General features: G+C 41.7%; 1 protein-coding gene across 2 annotated transcripts in view; it reads right to left on the bottom strand.

The window, feature by feature from the left end:
• Positions 1–16423, bottom strand: part of Kdm1a (lysine demethylase 1A) — a 52700-nt gene that overhangs the window by 9721 nt on the left and 26556 nt on the right. For both annotated transcript variants that reach the window (XM_059255212.1, XM_059255210.1), the window contains 7 exons: positions 14844–14922; positions 14053–14145; positions 12641–12747; positions 10162–10243; positions 7643–7737; positions 933–1075; positions 241–331 (listed from right to left, as the gene is read on the bottom strand). In XM_059255212.1, coding sequence (XP_059111195.1) covers positions 241–331; positions 933–1075; positions 7643–7737; positions 10162–10243; positions 12641–12747; positions 14053–14145; positions 14844–14922 — 690 coding nt within the window. The remainder of the gene's footprint in view (positions 1–240; positions 332–932; positions 1076–7642; positions 7738–10161; positions 10244–12640; positions 12748–14052; positions 14146–14843; positions 14923–16423) is intronic.

A 16423-nucleotide genomic window follows, 5' to 3' on the forward strand; every position in this document is an offset into this window, starting at 1 on the left:
AACAGTTATGGCGATGGATGAGCTGACTTGATCTTCTTTATCAAGGGGTACTTGGCTCTAATCCCAGACCTCAGCAGCAGTGCTGACCAATCCACTGCAGTTAGGATGGGAAAGGAGAGCAGCCGGGGAACTCCTCTCCATGGAGGTCAAACTCCAGAGAGGTCTTTACCATTTCTAAGTGAAAGGAGTCCCCTTGTTTTCGGTTTTTGGACTATGGAAGCCATGAATGCAGAGCTCTACCTTATTAAGAAGCTCTTTCAGCTCCTCCTGAGTTTTCACTATCTTCTTCCAGTGTTCAATCTGCTCATCTTTGACATGCTTTTCTTGTAGCCTGTAAGAAACAATGCATGTGGCCCGGTTGCATAGCCAGCTCTATAGCACAAAACAGGCCCCCGCCAAACACCCGAGGCCCCAAACCCACTGACTGTGTAATATTCAGACAAGAAAGTTAGCTGGTTGTGTTTGTGTCCTGACCTAAATAAAATAACATGCAGTAAAGTGATGCATTTTAGAACTGAACGTGGCCTTGGGGAGTCTATAATTATTTTTTAAAAAGTACTTAAAATGTTTTACTTTGGAATTCATTTTATTTTTTAAAATTTATCTATTTTTATTTTATGAATGTTTGCCTGTGCACCATATACATGCAACACCTGCAGAGGCAGGAGGCAAGGGGTGTCAGATCCTCTGGTACAAGAGTGACGGTTATGAGTTACCACTCATAGTGGGTACTAGGAACTGAACCCAGGTTGTTTGAAGGAGCAGCCAGTGCTCTTAACCACTAAGCCATCTCTTCAGCCCTGACTTCAGAATTTAAAAGTTCACATGAATATATGTAAAAATTAGCTCAAATAAGACTTATGAAAAAACTTATAAATAGCCATCTCTCTGTAAATGAAATTCACTATATGATAAAGTTTCAGAGTACTTACTGAATGACAACCTCCAATGCCTGGCCAAGGGATACAGGTTTATTATTGAGGACGTTGAAATCTAGCTGATGACTAAGGTAAGAGGTGGCTTCTAGCAATCGGTTAAATTCTTGTTCTACCATTTCATCTTTCTCTTTTGGAACCTGAAAATATGAAGTATAGCAGAGTTGGTCCTTATCAAACTAAGCACAGTCATCCATGAACACACAAAAATGTTCTACAGTTTAAGAGGCCAAAATATGTATTTCAAAGGAAAACCTTTGAGGACAATGATTTGACTTTTTCTATGAAGTGGTTAAATCCATTTAAATGAGATATGAGATGTTTCAGGCCTGAAATATTTCCCTCTCTCCCACTCGTTCCCTCAGAGCTAGGACTCAATCTACAGTCACAGGCACAAGACCTGCAGTGGCACTAGCTGAAGTTACATGAAGCACAAGGTGCACCGAGCTGAGCTGGGCTGACATGCAAAGGACACACTGGCAAAGTCCCAGAGAACAAAGACTGTGACCACACACCAGAAGACCTTCCAAAATCAGAGCAAATGGGGAAGAAGAGGCTGCAGTTACCTGTTCAAAGATGTAGGAAACAGAAGTCAAATTCATGGTGTTGACAATAACACACCAGCACCTTACTCTTTCACACAATAATAATGGATTTCAGCTTCAGAGGTGAACGTCAAAGCTTAGACTAGGAATAACTCAGTTACCACAAGGTCTGGCTCCTTGCTGTGGCAGAGGAAGGGAACACACTTCGAAGCAGTCTTCCAGCTGACCTAGACCATTCTGTACAGTCTACCGACAGCACCAGTCCCTCACTCCTGTTACATCTTAGCTTTGCCCAAGTAGTCTACCTGCAGTCCCACTGCTGGATTCACAGCAACAGTGGCAGACAACAAAGCATGTCTAAGAGAAGCATCTTTTGCCAGGACTGGGCACTAGGTGGGAAACAGGATTTAAAATACAGACTTCACTTTGCAATCAACCTAAAATAGGGAACAAGAAAACAGAGCACTAAAATAAGCTCTTGTAAACACCAAGCCTGAGGTGTTTGGTAGGAAGTGACTACTGACAAGATCACCATGGAAGAGGCCACCTCTCACCGGAAACACTTCAATTTTGCACTTGCAAATAATGGAGGAACGCACTCGACCATACCCCTCGAAGGTAACCCCATGAGATGGGCCACTGGTGTGGCAAAGACGACCTGTCAAAACAGGGTAACTTACTAAAAGAGAAGGGGAAGAAGGCCGAAGCAGCTCTGCTCGGGTTCTGTGAACACAACAGAGACAGGTGACAACCAGAGTCATGCTTAACGCCTCAAGGAGAGCGGAGGCTCGCACCGAGAATTAGCTACTCCCACACCAAAGGAAATCTACTCTCCAGGACTCTGGCTTGTGGAGAGAAAGGAGGTAGAGAACCAGGCTTCAGATGCTTGGTGTCACTATGCATTACTATCGTCCCCGGGGCTGGTGGGTCAGAGCATCTGGCTGACCCATTTCCACAGTGAAAGAAGAGCTCTTGATGATGGTCCTGTTTGCTCTGACTGCACCTATTAGAGCTGTTCAGAGACCTTCTCGTCATGAATTTCATTCAGTGCTCATCAGTTACTTTTTCTCAGAGATGTGATGGCCCTGTATAGAGTAACTCAAAATGAAATGCTGCCCAGGAACTTGCTCTTTCCAGTGCAACCCTGCAATGTGCTACAGAAGATGGTCCTAGCACTCTACAGTTATCTTTCCTTCCAAAAGGGAGACAATCACACTTGAATATAAACTCTACATGGCTGCCCAATGTTCCCTGCAAGACTGCTTTTCCTGGAGTTTCTACGCAGATTTCTGAAATGCCTTACAAGAGGATGCTCCAGCAAGAGGGACGAGACCACATATGCCTCTACCATGGGGCGCAATGTGCCAAAACACAAGAACGCAAATGGGGCAGATTAAAGCTCTTCTAGTGCCAACTGGATGGCCTGCTTCAGACAAGCTTTAATCTTTGTGGTTAGGGTGACAGTCACATAAGGGAGTTTATACTGAGAGGTACCCAGCACTCAGGTTCAGTAACTGGGTCTAGGGTGGTGGTAGAGAAATATTTAAAGGGACACTGTCAAGGTTAGAGGGACCAAATTGACCTTTTGTTTCTTCCCTCTATTTTCTGAGCAGCCTGCTTGATTCGTTACACCCCCCTTTCCCACCCACACTCCCCACAAAAAACTGATGTTTTACATGCGCTTTCAATGACAAAAACTCAAACAGCACCAGTCCAACCTACAGGCGCAACTCTACAACAACAACCAGTGTGATGTGTGATGGAGAGGATCATTGAAAGGGGAAGATCTAAGTGTTACGCTTTTAATGGGTTACTGTAAACAGTGAGAAAATGATTTGAAAAATTATGAAAAAATACCTTGACAGTGTCCTTTTAACCAGTGCAGCAGAGGGAGAAATAAACTGTAAATAACAGCCCAACAGCCACGTCAAGTTTAGTTTCGTATGACAGCAGTAAAATCAAGGCTTTAAACACATAGCATGACAGAAGCATTCTGTTAGCTTAGAAGCTGCAACCGCTGGAGAAATAAGGAACAGACTGTACAGAGACTACAATGGGAAAGTCAAGGCATAGAAATGGCCAGGGAGTGGGGGGCAATTTAAAAAAGGCGGGGGTGGGGGGTAGTGGTGAGAAAGCAGTGAGTAACAAAAGCAAAACTCAAAGAACAGAAAACACACAACAGTAACAAGAAAATCAAACAAATCAAACTCAAACCACAGGAATACTGCCACGTTTGACTGACACCAGATGACAAGACTGCATGTCCAGTGCCCACTTAGACCCAAGGCTCAGCTTTATGAGATTAGGTGGGGCAACCAGATTATGAGATTATACGGGCAACCAGGCATTTCTGCCCGGGTGAGCAATTACAGCGATGCTAACGTTGCCAGTGCAACTAGGGGGAAGTGCTGAAGCCGGGCTGTTCTCCATTAACTTTAGCATTTCAATTGGAAATGAATGGCAAATAACATACATTGGCAAACCAATACTGACCAGGGGAAACCCAAATGTGTTTTTAATGCATTTAAATATTGAATCCATTGCTAAAAGGCCAGTTACAAATGCTCTACTTTACATATCCAACAATGAAAACTTTCACTGTCAAGGCAAACACTGAAGCTCAACAGTCTAGCTGCCCATGGAGGACCACATAGAATAGTGATCTACTGTTTTAGAGAGCATTCTCAGGATGTTTTTAATAGTTTAACAACAGGTGCTGAGGGGACAAGATGCTTAATTCTGTAAAGTGCCTGCCACACAAGCAGAGGACATGAGTTCAGATCTCCAGAATTCACATAAAAATAGACTCCTGTACAGGGGAGGCAGAGACAGGAGAATCCCTAGGGCTTGCTGGCCAGCCAAAACAGCTTCCGTGAGAGATCCTGTCTCAAAAATAAGGTGGAGAGTGAGAGATGGAGACACCAACCTCTTATGTACACTCACACCCCAAACGTGTACAACAATATATACACACAAATACAAAAAATAAATAGTAACAACAAACAACCATCTACATTTGTTTCTTAAAACAAAAAATGGCTGGGTATGGAGCTATGTCCTTAAGCAAACACTACCTGTGATTTCCATAACACTCAGCCCTCTACATTCTTTTTGAAAATTTTGGTTTTTCAAGACAGGGTTTCTCTTTGTAGCCCTGGCTGTTCTAGAACTTGTTCTATAGACCAGGCGGGACTCGAACTCACAAAGATCCACCTGTCTGTCCCCTAAATGCTGGGATTAAAGGTGTGCACCACCATGCTCAGCCTAAGGGGAACTATTTTAAAGCTCTCTGAAGAGGAGACTTAGCAGATACAGTCACACAGGCAATCATGGTACTTACTGCACACTCTTACCCTGGCTCATCTATCTTCCTGACAAATCAGGTAGATGTAACTTAACAAGCACTGGAACCTGAGCTAGAACACCAAGCAATAAACTGATTCTCGGGTACTGACCACAGTGACTTTAGGGAAATATATGGGAGCTACAGTTAGCCATTCTGCAAAATGAGGAGAAAAAAACTACTCACCCACTTAATTCTTTATAATTCTAAAGCCACAAAGCATCATTTCTAATAATAAGCATATGCAAGCAAGGTTCTCTGTACCTGTCATTTAAGTGAAAAGCTAGTCTACAGGTCAATAGTTCCGAATTCTCACTGAACTATACCACTGGAGACAGAGAAAAACAGACATTAACATGGCTTCTTACATAAGGCAAGAGGAACTCAAAGCCACGAAGAACTCTTTCCAAAACTAAAATGCCTAAAGAATCATCATTTGGGGCTGGAGAGATGGCTCAGTGGTTAAGAGGACTAGCTGTTCCTCCAGAGAACACAGGTTCAATTCCCAGCACCTACATGGTGGCTCACAACTGTCTAACTCCAGTTCTGGGGGATCTGACACCCTCACACCAGTGCACCAAATACAAATAAATGGACTAAGGAAAAAAAAAAAGAACCACCCTGGGCTGGAGAGATGGCTCGGAAGTTAAGAGCAGATGTTGATTTTGTAAAGGACCCAGGTTCAATACCCAGCACCTACATGATATTTTACAACCATCTGTAATTCCAGTACCAGGGGATCCAACACCTTCTGACCTCCATGAGCAACAGGGACACATTCTGTGCATAGATGTACATACAGGCAAAAACCCCTACACATAAAATAAAATAAATAAATCTAAAAAAAATAAATGGGGGAAAAACCATATCCCTTGTTCAAACTATCAAATGCTCCCCAAAGGGCTGGACCTCAGACAGGGAGCTTAAGCTAGAACACAATGCCCAACCTTCTATAATACAGTTGGTATCACATACTTATGTTCTTATGCAAGCTGTTTATCTTATCCCATACTGTAACAGGAGAGAATGGTGACCATGCTTAGGGAGAACTTGAACACAGAAACGCAATCACCAGTAACAAACAAACTCACGAAAGGCAGAGCACTGAGCACTAAGGATCAGTGATAGAGCAACTGCCTAGAAGCCTGAGGGCCTGGGTCCCATCCTGGACACAACAAACACCAAAATGTCAGCTGATCTGTACTAGGTAGCACAGGCCTGTTATCTCAGCACTTGGGCAGCTCAGGTAGGAGGCTCAGGATCCAGTCACAAAAAAGCTTATCTAACACTAAAAGGACTTCTCTGGGTATCTGCTGTTGCCTTGTTTCCTTACCCCAGTCAGGCTCTTTCCTGCTACTGACCTCAAACACCTATCTCTTCCCGTCACTTTCCCTGCTCCAAACTCCACTCCCAGTACCTCCACAGCAAGGCCTTGTCCTACACTGTAGCTTGTCTTCTCGCCTCACCAGGATGAGCTCCATCCTTCCCTCAGAGACCTCTGCATCTACTCACCTTCCTCAGCCCCAGTGTACAACACAGACTAAAGTCCTACACTGATCTCACAAACGTGCTCCCTCCCTTTCCACCCTGTCCCACCAGTCACTCCCACATCCCACTCTCTTGCCCCTTGACTCTTCTGACTCTTCTGTAGCAATTGGTTCTCCCTAACCCTTAGCAAATCTGCCTCAACTTAGTGTTGCTGATAGACTTCTGGGTAATAGATTCTTCAGACCCTCTCTCCCCAAAGCAGAAACAGGACAAATTAAACAAATTGGAGTTCATTACAGTACTCTTCTTACTTTTGTAATATTTTTAAATTTCCTTAATAAAAATTGGAGGGGGGGTATTTCCAACCAAGTCCCACTAGAGTGAAGTAGAGAACGGTCCTCAACTTTACTATCCTTTACTGACCTTTATCAAATAATTCAGAAAGGTAACCTCTACTACCTCTCTTCTCTCATTCTACCCTGTTTATTTTGTTAGATGTTTCTCCCAAGCTCTGGACACGTGGTGGACATGACCCAAGGCATTTCAGGAACATCAAGCCATAAAAACCCAAGGCAGCTAGGATAAATAAGGATGTCCCTTGAGATCATCACAAAAAACTTGAGTGGTAACAACAGCTAAACCATGACATATTCAATACATAGCAAAATTTTCTTCCTCAAAATACAAAGTTAACAATATGCATACAGTCTCAAAGGACTCTCAGCCTGACAGGGGAGTTGGTCAAATGTCTGCTAAACACAAACTTCTGAATCTTACTCATGCCTGCAAAATCAGGACTGCCAGGAGCAACCTAAGCCTGCCTGACCATGCCTCCTCATTCACTCACATTTCTTAGATCAATCACTATGTCCCTGCTACTCTCACATCAAGGACAAGAAGCTCCTAGGCCTCTGACCATAGACACTTTAACCTTGCTCTACTTCTGGTAAGTATCACCATCTGGCTGCGTACTAGCCTGGCAGAGGCCTGAGTCTGTACAAAGTGGGACACAGCACACAGAGCTTAAGCACACGATGGAGGCACAGCACACAGATATGAAGAAGCAGGTTTAATTCAGTAAGTGGCCAGGGCCAATAAACACGGTGGCCAGCCTTCAGTAAATACCTACAGACAAATGCCTAAGCAGACATGTAAATTTGCACACGTACCATCATCCCTTCCTATATAGTTCAGAGTTAAGAAAATAGTCAGAAAAATGCCAATTGTTTCTCAGTCTGTATATTCATGTCATGCTCAGTAACAAATTCCCCTGAAATTATTTCCAACTGAATCACAGAAATTTTGAAAAGCTCTGTTTGTCATCAACTTACAGCTTGTCCATTAGCTTCATAAAGTGGGCATTTTTGCTTGATCTTGGCCAGTTCCATGTTTACTTGTTTGCTGACAACAGCCATGGGATTTCCTCCTAGAAAAAAACTCCAACAAATTCAGCCTATCCTTGAAAAGAAAAACCTCAAAGCCAAAATTTCTTTACTGAAAATAAAAAATGCTAAGCCCAGCCTTGGTGGCCTATGCCAGTGTTGCAGCACTTTTGAGGCAGGAGGTTCGAGTGCTCAAGGCCAGCTCAGGCTATGTAATGAGACAACCTGTGGAGTAAGCAAAGGCTAGGGACTGAGTTCAGTACTAGAGCTTGTCTCCCATTTTTAAGGCACTGAGTTGGATCACCAGCAGCCTTGCCAAAATAATAAAGGAATAAAACAGCTGAAAATGTAGGGTGTCAATCACATCTTCTACTTTAAGGCTCACAGTAAGAAATATGTAAGACCAACAAAAAAATGTTAACTTAGCTGGGCAGTGGTGGTGTATACATTTAATCCCAGCACGCAGGAGACAGAGGCAGGCAGATCTCTGTGAGTTCCAAGGCCAGCCTGGTCTATAAGATGAGTTCTAGGACAGCCAGGACTACATAGAGGAACCCTAAATGTTAATACTCATAATTCTCTAAGTTAACATTTTATTACAGATCCTTCTACAATTTAGGAGTATAGAGTTAGACTTCACATAAAAGAATTATAACCCATTCTATGAAAGTTTTAACTTAGTAATACATTATAAATACTATGTTATGTATGCTATGGAGCTAGTGGATACACGTTTTACTATATAATAATTTAATCTTCTAATGTGGTTTCTAATGCTCTGCCATTATAAACAATGTCATGTTGGAAATGATTCAAACACAACATTGTTCACTTGTCTGTGTTTCCTTAGGATAATTTCTTTGAATTAGAAAAAGACACCCAGTATCAAAAGGCTTGTACAATTTACATTTTCAGCTTCAGAAAAGATATTTAGCAATTTACCTCCTACTAACAGGCAATAAGGACTTACTATGACTTGAATATATTTTGCCCCCTCAAAACTCAGCCTGGAGTTTAATTCCTAATTCGAGGACAACCTGGTCTACAAAGTGAGTTCCAGAACAGTCAAGGCTACACAGAGAAACCCTGTCTCAAAAAACAAAACAAAGTCGGGAAGTGTGGCACATGCCTTTAATCCCAGGACTCTGTATGTTTGAGGCCAGCCTGATCTACAGAGTGAGTTCTAGGACAGCCAAGGCTACACAGAGAAACCCTGTCTCAAAAAACCAAAACCAAACAAATCAAACAAACAAAAAGATAGACAAACTATCAACAGTCCCTTCATTGAATCTTACTAGCTTTAGAAAGGTGAAAGCTAAAGGCACATACAACCTAAAGGCCGTTTCCTGCCATGTGACCTGAAGTACCTCAAGACCGTCAGCAAGAAGTCTATCAGATTCTTGCCCCTTTGGCCTACAACTATAAGGAAAATAAACTTCTTTTTGGTTTTTCGAGACAGGGATTCTTTGTATAAGAACCCTGGCTGTCCTCTAACTCTCTCTGTAGACCAGGCTGACATCGAACTCACAAAGATCTGCCTCCCAAGTGCTGGGATTAAAGGTGTGCGCCACCAACCCTACTTAACTTCTTCATTATGACACTGTCTGTGGCATGTCCCTATGATTTGTCTGTGGTATCTCTATGACTCATTGTCTGCAATGTGTCCCTATGACTCACTGTCTGTCTGTGGTGTGTCCCTATGACTCACTGTCTGTCTGCGGTGTGTCCCTATGACTCACTGTCTGTCTGTGGTGTGTCCCTATGACTCACTGTCTGTCTGTGGTGTGTCCCTATGACTCACTGTCTGTCTGCGGTGTGTCCCTATGACTCACTGTCTGTCTGTGGTGTGTCCCTATGACTCACTGTCTGTCTGTGGTGTGTCCCTATGACTCACTGTCTGTGGTGTGTCCCTATGATTCACTGTCTGTGGTGTGTCCCTATGACTCACTGTCTGTCTGTCTGTGGTATGTCCCTATGACTCACTGTCTGTCTGTCTGTGGTGTGTCCCTATGACTCACTGTCTGTCTGTGGTGTGTCCCTATGACTCACTGTCTGTCTGTCTGTGGTGTGTCCCTATGACTCACTGTCTGTCTGTGGTGTGTCCCTATGACTCACTGTCTGTCTGTCTGTGGTGTGTCCCTATGACTCACTGTCTGTCTGTCTGTGGTGTGTCCTATGACTCACTGTCTGTCTGTGGTGTGTCCTATGACTCACTGTCTGTCTGTGGTGTGTCCTATGACTCACTGTCTGTCTGTGGTGTGTCCCTATGACTCACTGTCTGTCTGTGGTGTGTCCCTATGACTCACTGTCTGTCTGTGGTGTGTACCTATTACTCACTGTCTGTGGTGTGTTACTGGCAAAGAAAACTAACACAACACCATAATCAGTATATTATAAAACTACTGGTTTAAATTTAAGGTCTATCTGTCTTAGATTGTGTTTCAAAGTATCAAACTAAAACTACTTACCAAGACCTGTTACTACCATGGCTCCAAGATCAGCTACATAGTTTCCTTTTCGAAAGGTAGCAACACGTCCACCTACACGATCCTGTTTTTAGAAATCAAATGACCTAGTCATTTATTCTGTTTTAACCACAGTAAGTCAGCATACCAGGATTCAATCTTTCATAATAGAACAAGAAAAGTATTATTCTGAGTTTACATTTATCAATAAACAGTACTGTGTGCACTAAACACAAACCAATGATAACCTCAAGTTGAGGGAAAGAAAGAAAGCAACAAGCCTGAATGTCAGAAATGATCAGAAAGGAAACAATGTTGACAGCCAGACAGTTCCACATCCTGCCCAGCTGCTCTAACTGTCCAGGACGCACAAGGCCCATTCAAAGAGAAAATTCATGCTTATAAAATTCAACACTAGCCGGGCGGTGGTGGCGCACGCCTTTAATCCCAGCACTCGGGAGGCAGAGCCAGGCGGATCTCTATGAGTTCGAGGCCAGCCTGGTCTCCAAAGCGAGTTCCAGGAAAGGCGCAAAGCTACACAGAGAAACCCTGTCTCGAAAAACAAAACAAAACAAAACAAAACAAAATCCAACACTAAACATCAATTTTCTACTACCATGATCTGATGCCTGCATTTGAATCACTACCATCATCTGTAATGGGGGGAGGACCTGTAAAGGGGAGAGGGAAGACCTGTAATGGGGAGAGGGAAAACCTGTAATGGGGGGAGAGAAGACCTATAATGGGGGGAGGACCTGTAATGGGGGGCAGGAGGACCTGTAATGGGGCTGTTTCACCAAGTCGCCCTGGCTGGTTTTAAACTGCTGGGCTCATATAAGTCCAAGCTGTCTGTACTACAGGTACACTGGCTGTTGTAACTCAATCTTTTGGTGGATGACTTCTCTGATATTCTCTCCCAAGCAACCCAGGAACCATGTCTATTGAACACAAACTGGTAACATAGCATTTACTCCTAAACAGGCCCAGGGTTATGTCTGCTGATTAAGGTTTTGGGGATAAAAAACTTTACTGAGCTATAGTGATAAAATTATGGAAAATATCAAAGTATTCCACAAACTTGAAACACACAACAAAAAAAGCAAAACCAAACCTTGCAGTTAGATTACAATCCATGTGGGAACGATCACAAATGGCCCGCCCACAAAGCAGTCCTTTACTCTTAACACACAGTATATAGAGTACATAGAAAAAAGGTCTCTGAAATTAAAAGGTTTTTTCCAGTAACAGTATATTGGGGAAATCATTTTATTTCTCCACATTCTATTTAAGAAGAGCATTAAAAAAAATTAACACTTTATGAAAAGTAATTTTGAATGAGATATATGTAATACTTTAAGGATTTTATAAAATTTTGAAAATATTTAGGTTACTAAGAAGTAAGGGTTCTTTTATTTTTTTTAACTAAAATCTTTAAGCCACTGGAAGGTAAAATATAAAAAATCATTTATAAAAATCATTTTCATAACAGCTTTCTGAAGTGATGTGCCACCAACCCTTCCTACCTTAAGTTTCCATTTCCAAATCCAGGAATAATAATGAATATAACCAATTCTCTGGGCTTTACCAGGTCTTTTCTAAAAGACCTAAGAAAACTCCTTTTCCCCATCTAGCAAACAATATAATGTATCACTGAAATGTATGGTCTCCTACAAAAAGTTCGTTTATGAACATCCCAAATTAAAAAGCTAACTAACTATAGGGGCTGGAGAGGTAACTTCGTGGTGGAAGAGCACTGGACGCTCTTGTAGAGGACCTGGGTTCAGTTCCCAGCGCCCACACTGAGTGGCTCACAACCAGCTGTAATCGAGTTCAGGAGAGCTGATGCCCTCTCCTGTATTCCTTGGGAACCTGTATTCACATGTACATATATCCACACACAGATATATGCATAAAACACATAATTATAAATCTTAGGGCGGTGGTGGCGCACGCCTTTAATCCCAGCACTTGGGAGACAGAGCCAGGCGGATCTCTGTGAGTTCAAAGCCAGCCTGGGCTACAGAGTGAGTTCCAGGAAAGGTGCAAAGCTACACAGAGAAACCCTGTCTTGAAAAACCAAAATAAATAAATAAATAAATAAAATAAATCTTAAAACAGAAAAAGACACAGACAAATAGTGCTGATGGTAAAAAAATAATCTGAAATTATCTACACATACTCACTGATCATTTCTAAAAATTTGTTGATCATTTCTAAAAATTTGTTGTCAAAAATACACATAGATCAACGGTAGAAAATTTGGCTCCTATGTGCAAGGCTCTGAGTTTGATTCCTAGCATCAAACAATCATAATGTAAGTAAAAGCTACAGGAACAACTTTACCCACTACACGGTATCCAAAAATACTCTAGTACACTACAGTACTTGGCGAGCACAAATTGTCCAATTCTTTAATTTGCAACAGGTACCCCTTCCCATGCTTCCATTAGGTCAAGTCTCTAATCCCAAGTTCAGCTCTTACCCTGGCTTCCAGAAGTGTGACATCCATCCCAAAACTCTGTAGTTGTCGAGCTGCTGCCAAGCCGGAGACACCTGAACCTATAATAATCACCTTTCCTGTCTTTTTAGCTAAAAGGGTGAAAAAAAAAAGAACAAAAAATTGTTGTAGTTCCGAGTTTGTATTTTTCCCCCCTCATTAAAACTTCTGGTTTCTGCCGGGCGGTGGTGGCTCACGCCTTTAATCCCAGCACTCGGGAGGCAGAGGCAGGCGAATCTCTGTGAGTTCGAGGCCAGCCTGGTCTCCAAAGCGATTTCCAGGAAAGGTGCAAAGCTACACAGGGAAACCCTGTCTTGAAAAACCAAAAAAAAACAAAAACAAAAAAAACAAAACAAAACAACAAAAAAAAAAAACTTCTGGTTTCTTTCTTTCTTTCTTTTTTTTTTTTTTTTTTTTTGTGTGTGTGTTTTTTTTCGAGACAGGGTTTCCCTGTGTAGCTTTGTGCCTTTCCTGGAACTCACTCTGTAGACCAGGCTGGCCTCAAACTCACAGAGATCTGCCTGCCTCTGCCTCCCAGTGCTGGGATTAAAGGTGTACGCCACCACCGCCCGGCTAAAACTTCTGGTTTCTTAACATAATGTCTTAAATAATTCAGTTACTTTCAAACTGTAGAAACTGAGAAAACAACAAATGTCTGAAACTTGTAAAAAATGAATTCAACACTCTAAGTGTATAACTGAGTTGCATTAGTCAGGAATGGGAAGTTCTGTGGCCTAACCTCTGGCAGGCCTGCTCACCCACCTCCTAACTGTAATAGTATAAGCTATTCTATTCAAGGGTTTACTTCTGTTGAAAATTATTCAATTCTTTTCAGAACATCTTTGTCCCTTAGGTCCCTGGCAGACATTGTTCAAACAGCATGAAAAGGGCAAATACTTAGAAAAAGAATCTAAGAGGAAAGCCTCAAAACTTCCTGCCTGCATAATTGACTTTTCACGTTTCTAACAGCTTTTTTTTTAAAGTTTTTGAGACAGTGTTTCTCTGTATAGTTTTGGTGCCTGTCCTAGATCTCACCCTGTAGACCAGGCTGGCCTCACAGAGATCCACCCGGCTCTGCCTCCCTGCGATTAAAGGCGTGCACCACCCCATCACCATCTCCCACCCCCCACCCTTACCCACCCCCCCAACCCCACCCCCGACCATAATTCCAATTTTTAAAAATTGGAAATTAATCTTTTCCTAAGGCCTTTCAAACAGGAAACCCAGGGAAATGTACATTTATTTATCTTATTTTAAATTTAACTTATGAGATTGGGAATATTTTCACTAGTGGAATCTTACAAATAAAAGTAAAATGTCACAGCATCATGAATATTAAACATAGGCCTAAAAAATTACTAAAAATCACTTAGTTCATTTGGTAGATGAGTCCTTACTTGGTAAGGGTTTTATCCTCTTATAGATGCCAAAGTTGATAAGACCATGACGCTCTAAGTAACTGTGAACTCGGTGGACAAGCACAGTATCACCTGTAGAGTAAATTAAAAACATGTTTATACTTACAACAGTTTAAACTGAAAGCTCTTCTAACTCTTTCTCCAGTGTGAAGTCACACTACACACAACTCATGTGACCCTGGGTCATGTGATACCCTTTAGCAAACTAAGTCACAGAACTATTAGGCTGTAACAGTACAAAATGCTCAACACAGAAATTTGGGGGGAGGGGCATGAATTGCTGTTTGGAGACAGAGTTTCATGAAGTTGAGGATGGCCTCCAACTTGCTACATAGCTGAAGCTAACTATTGATCCTCCTGATTCCACCTCCTGAATGTTTAGGTCATAGGCATGTGCCCACATACCTGGCTAAACTGGCATTTTTAAAATGATATTACATTACAGATAAAATAGAGAACAAACCTTTACAAGGTATGAACAATGTTTATATATTTTGGCAAAAACTTCCTAAGACTTTGATGATGGTAAAAACAAAGAAAACCAGATAAGTAGCCAATCATATACCAAAATATTCCATGGATCCAAGTGAGACAATAGATCTAGGAAAGCATTTAGAAATCTGCATCAATACAATTTACAGATCAGGAAAACAAACAAACTTTATAAGGGTTATTTATGCACCTCACAAGATGAAGTATAATGTCAACAAAAAGAATCCCTCCGAAGCTGGAGGCCCCTGGAGGCCTTCTCTAGTGAACACAGCACTTACTGTTGTAAGGGGCTTCCAACTGTTGGAGAGTAGCCTCAAATGTCAGCTGAATCTTTGGGTTGTCCAACCATAACTGCAACTGTATTTAAATGACAGAAGTTGTTACACGCCCACAGACACATATCACCTATGAGTTTCTTATTTTCATATAAACAGCAAGGGTTACAGTACTGGCAAGGAAACTATTGTGTGACATAAAACTGCACCGTATTAGTGAATCATTGAAGCTAAAGGCTATTTGGCCTAGAGAAAAGTGCCTAAGAACCAGTAAGAAGCAGCTAGGATTTAAACTTGGGATTATGTAATTCTAGATACTGAGCAGATAAGAATCATTATAATCCTTCAGGTATAGAGGGGCTAAAAAGTGTCAGTGATGATCCCTCAGTTCTAGGTTGTACAGCTAAATGAGTAGGTGAATGGAGCCAGTGAAGACAAACACAGACTACACCATGAGTCTAATTCTAAGACAACCAAGAGGAGATACAAGGTAGGGAGCTGGGAGGAGGGAAGGTCTGCAGTATGATAATGAAATCAATGTACAGAAGACTCCTGGAGGAGAAGGATGGAGAGGATGTCACATAATGGCCAGTTGGGAAGCATCTGACTACAAGGCAGAGATACAGGACAAAATCAACACACTGTGAAGCCAAGAGAGCAGTATGTTTAAAGTCCTGCTAAAAATTAACAAACTCTGTTTTGTAGATTAAGTTCTAACCAAGGAATTTAATTTGTTTAGATATAAAAAAAAAAACCAATCACAAAGGGCTATGGCTAGAGCTACATAGACACTCCATTTTTGGGGGGCTACAATCAAAGAAGAATGCAATCACTCTATAATACATTGCTCAAGCTCTTCAACCTCACAGCTCCTTCCTCTTTCCATCCTGGGATAAAAAGCTCAGGTCAGAGCTCTACTTCAACCATCAAGTCAGAAGACAGAAGATGGAGCCCAAGGCCAGGGAACAGATATAATCACTGCAGCAGAAAGCAACGCCTAGCCAGAAACTCAACACTAACTTGAGCCAACCCTTCATCAAATCTTGCCTTTGGATCACAGAAAATGAACCAGAAAAGACAGAAATCACTATTAAAATCATCACTCAAATTTATGTAAGAAGTGAAAACTCTACTCAAATGAAACAAAACCATGGCAATTTTATCTAAAATTTCCCCTAAAAGCAAATATTGATATGCTTAAAACCTGCTGATTCAATCATGAGACAGATCAAATTCAATATATAGAAACTAAGACATATCCATTCATTTAAATTACCCTGACTTTCCTGTGTTTCAAAACTCCAGTATAACCGTCATCTTAGCTGTCTTGTACTTGGTGACCCAAATGTAGCACCAATTAAAGAAGTAAGTGGTGGCTAAAGAGCAAGCATGCTGAAGACATCTTGGAGATATAGTCAAAATACCTAGAAATTCTGTAGATACTTCGAGGAAATGGTGGGTATGTTATAAATAACATCTTGCCCACTTAAGAATTTTGTTTTGAGATAGGATCTTATTATGTAGCCTATGCTAACTTTGAATGAGATCCTCCTGCTTCAGCCTCCTAAGTGCTTTGGTTAAAG

The sequence above is a fragment of the Peromyscus eremicus genome, chromosome 2, assembly GCF_949786415.1.
Source record: "Peromyscus eremicus chromosome 2, PerEre_H2_v1, whole genome shotgun sequence".
Classification (NCBI taxonomy): Eukaryota; Metazoa; Chordata; class Mammalia; order Rodentia; family Cricetidae; genus Peromyscus; species Peromyscus eremicus.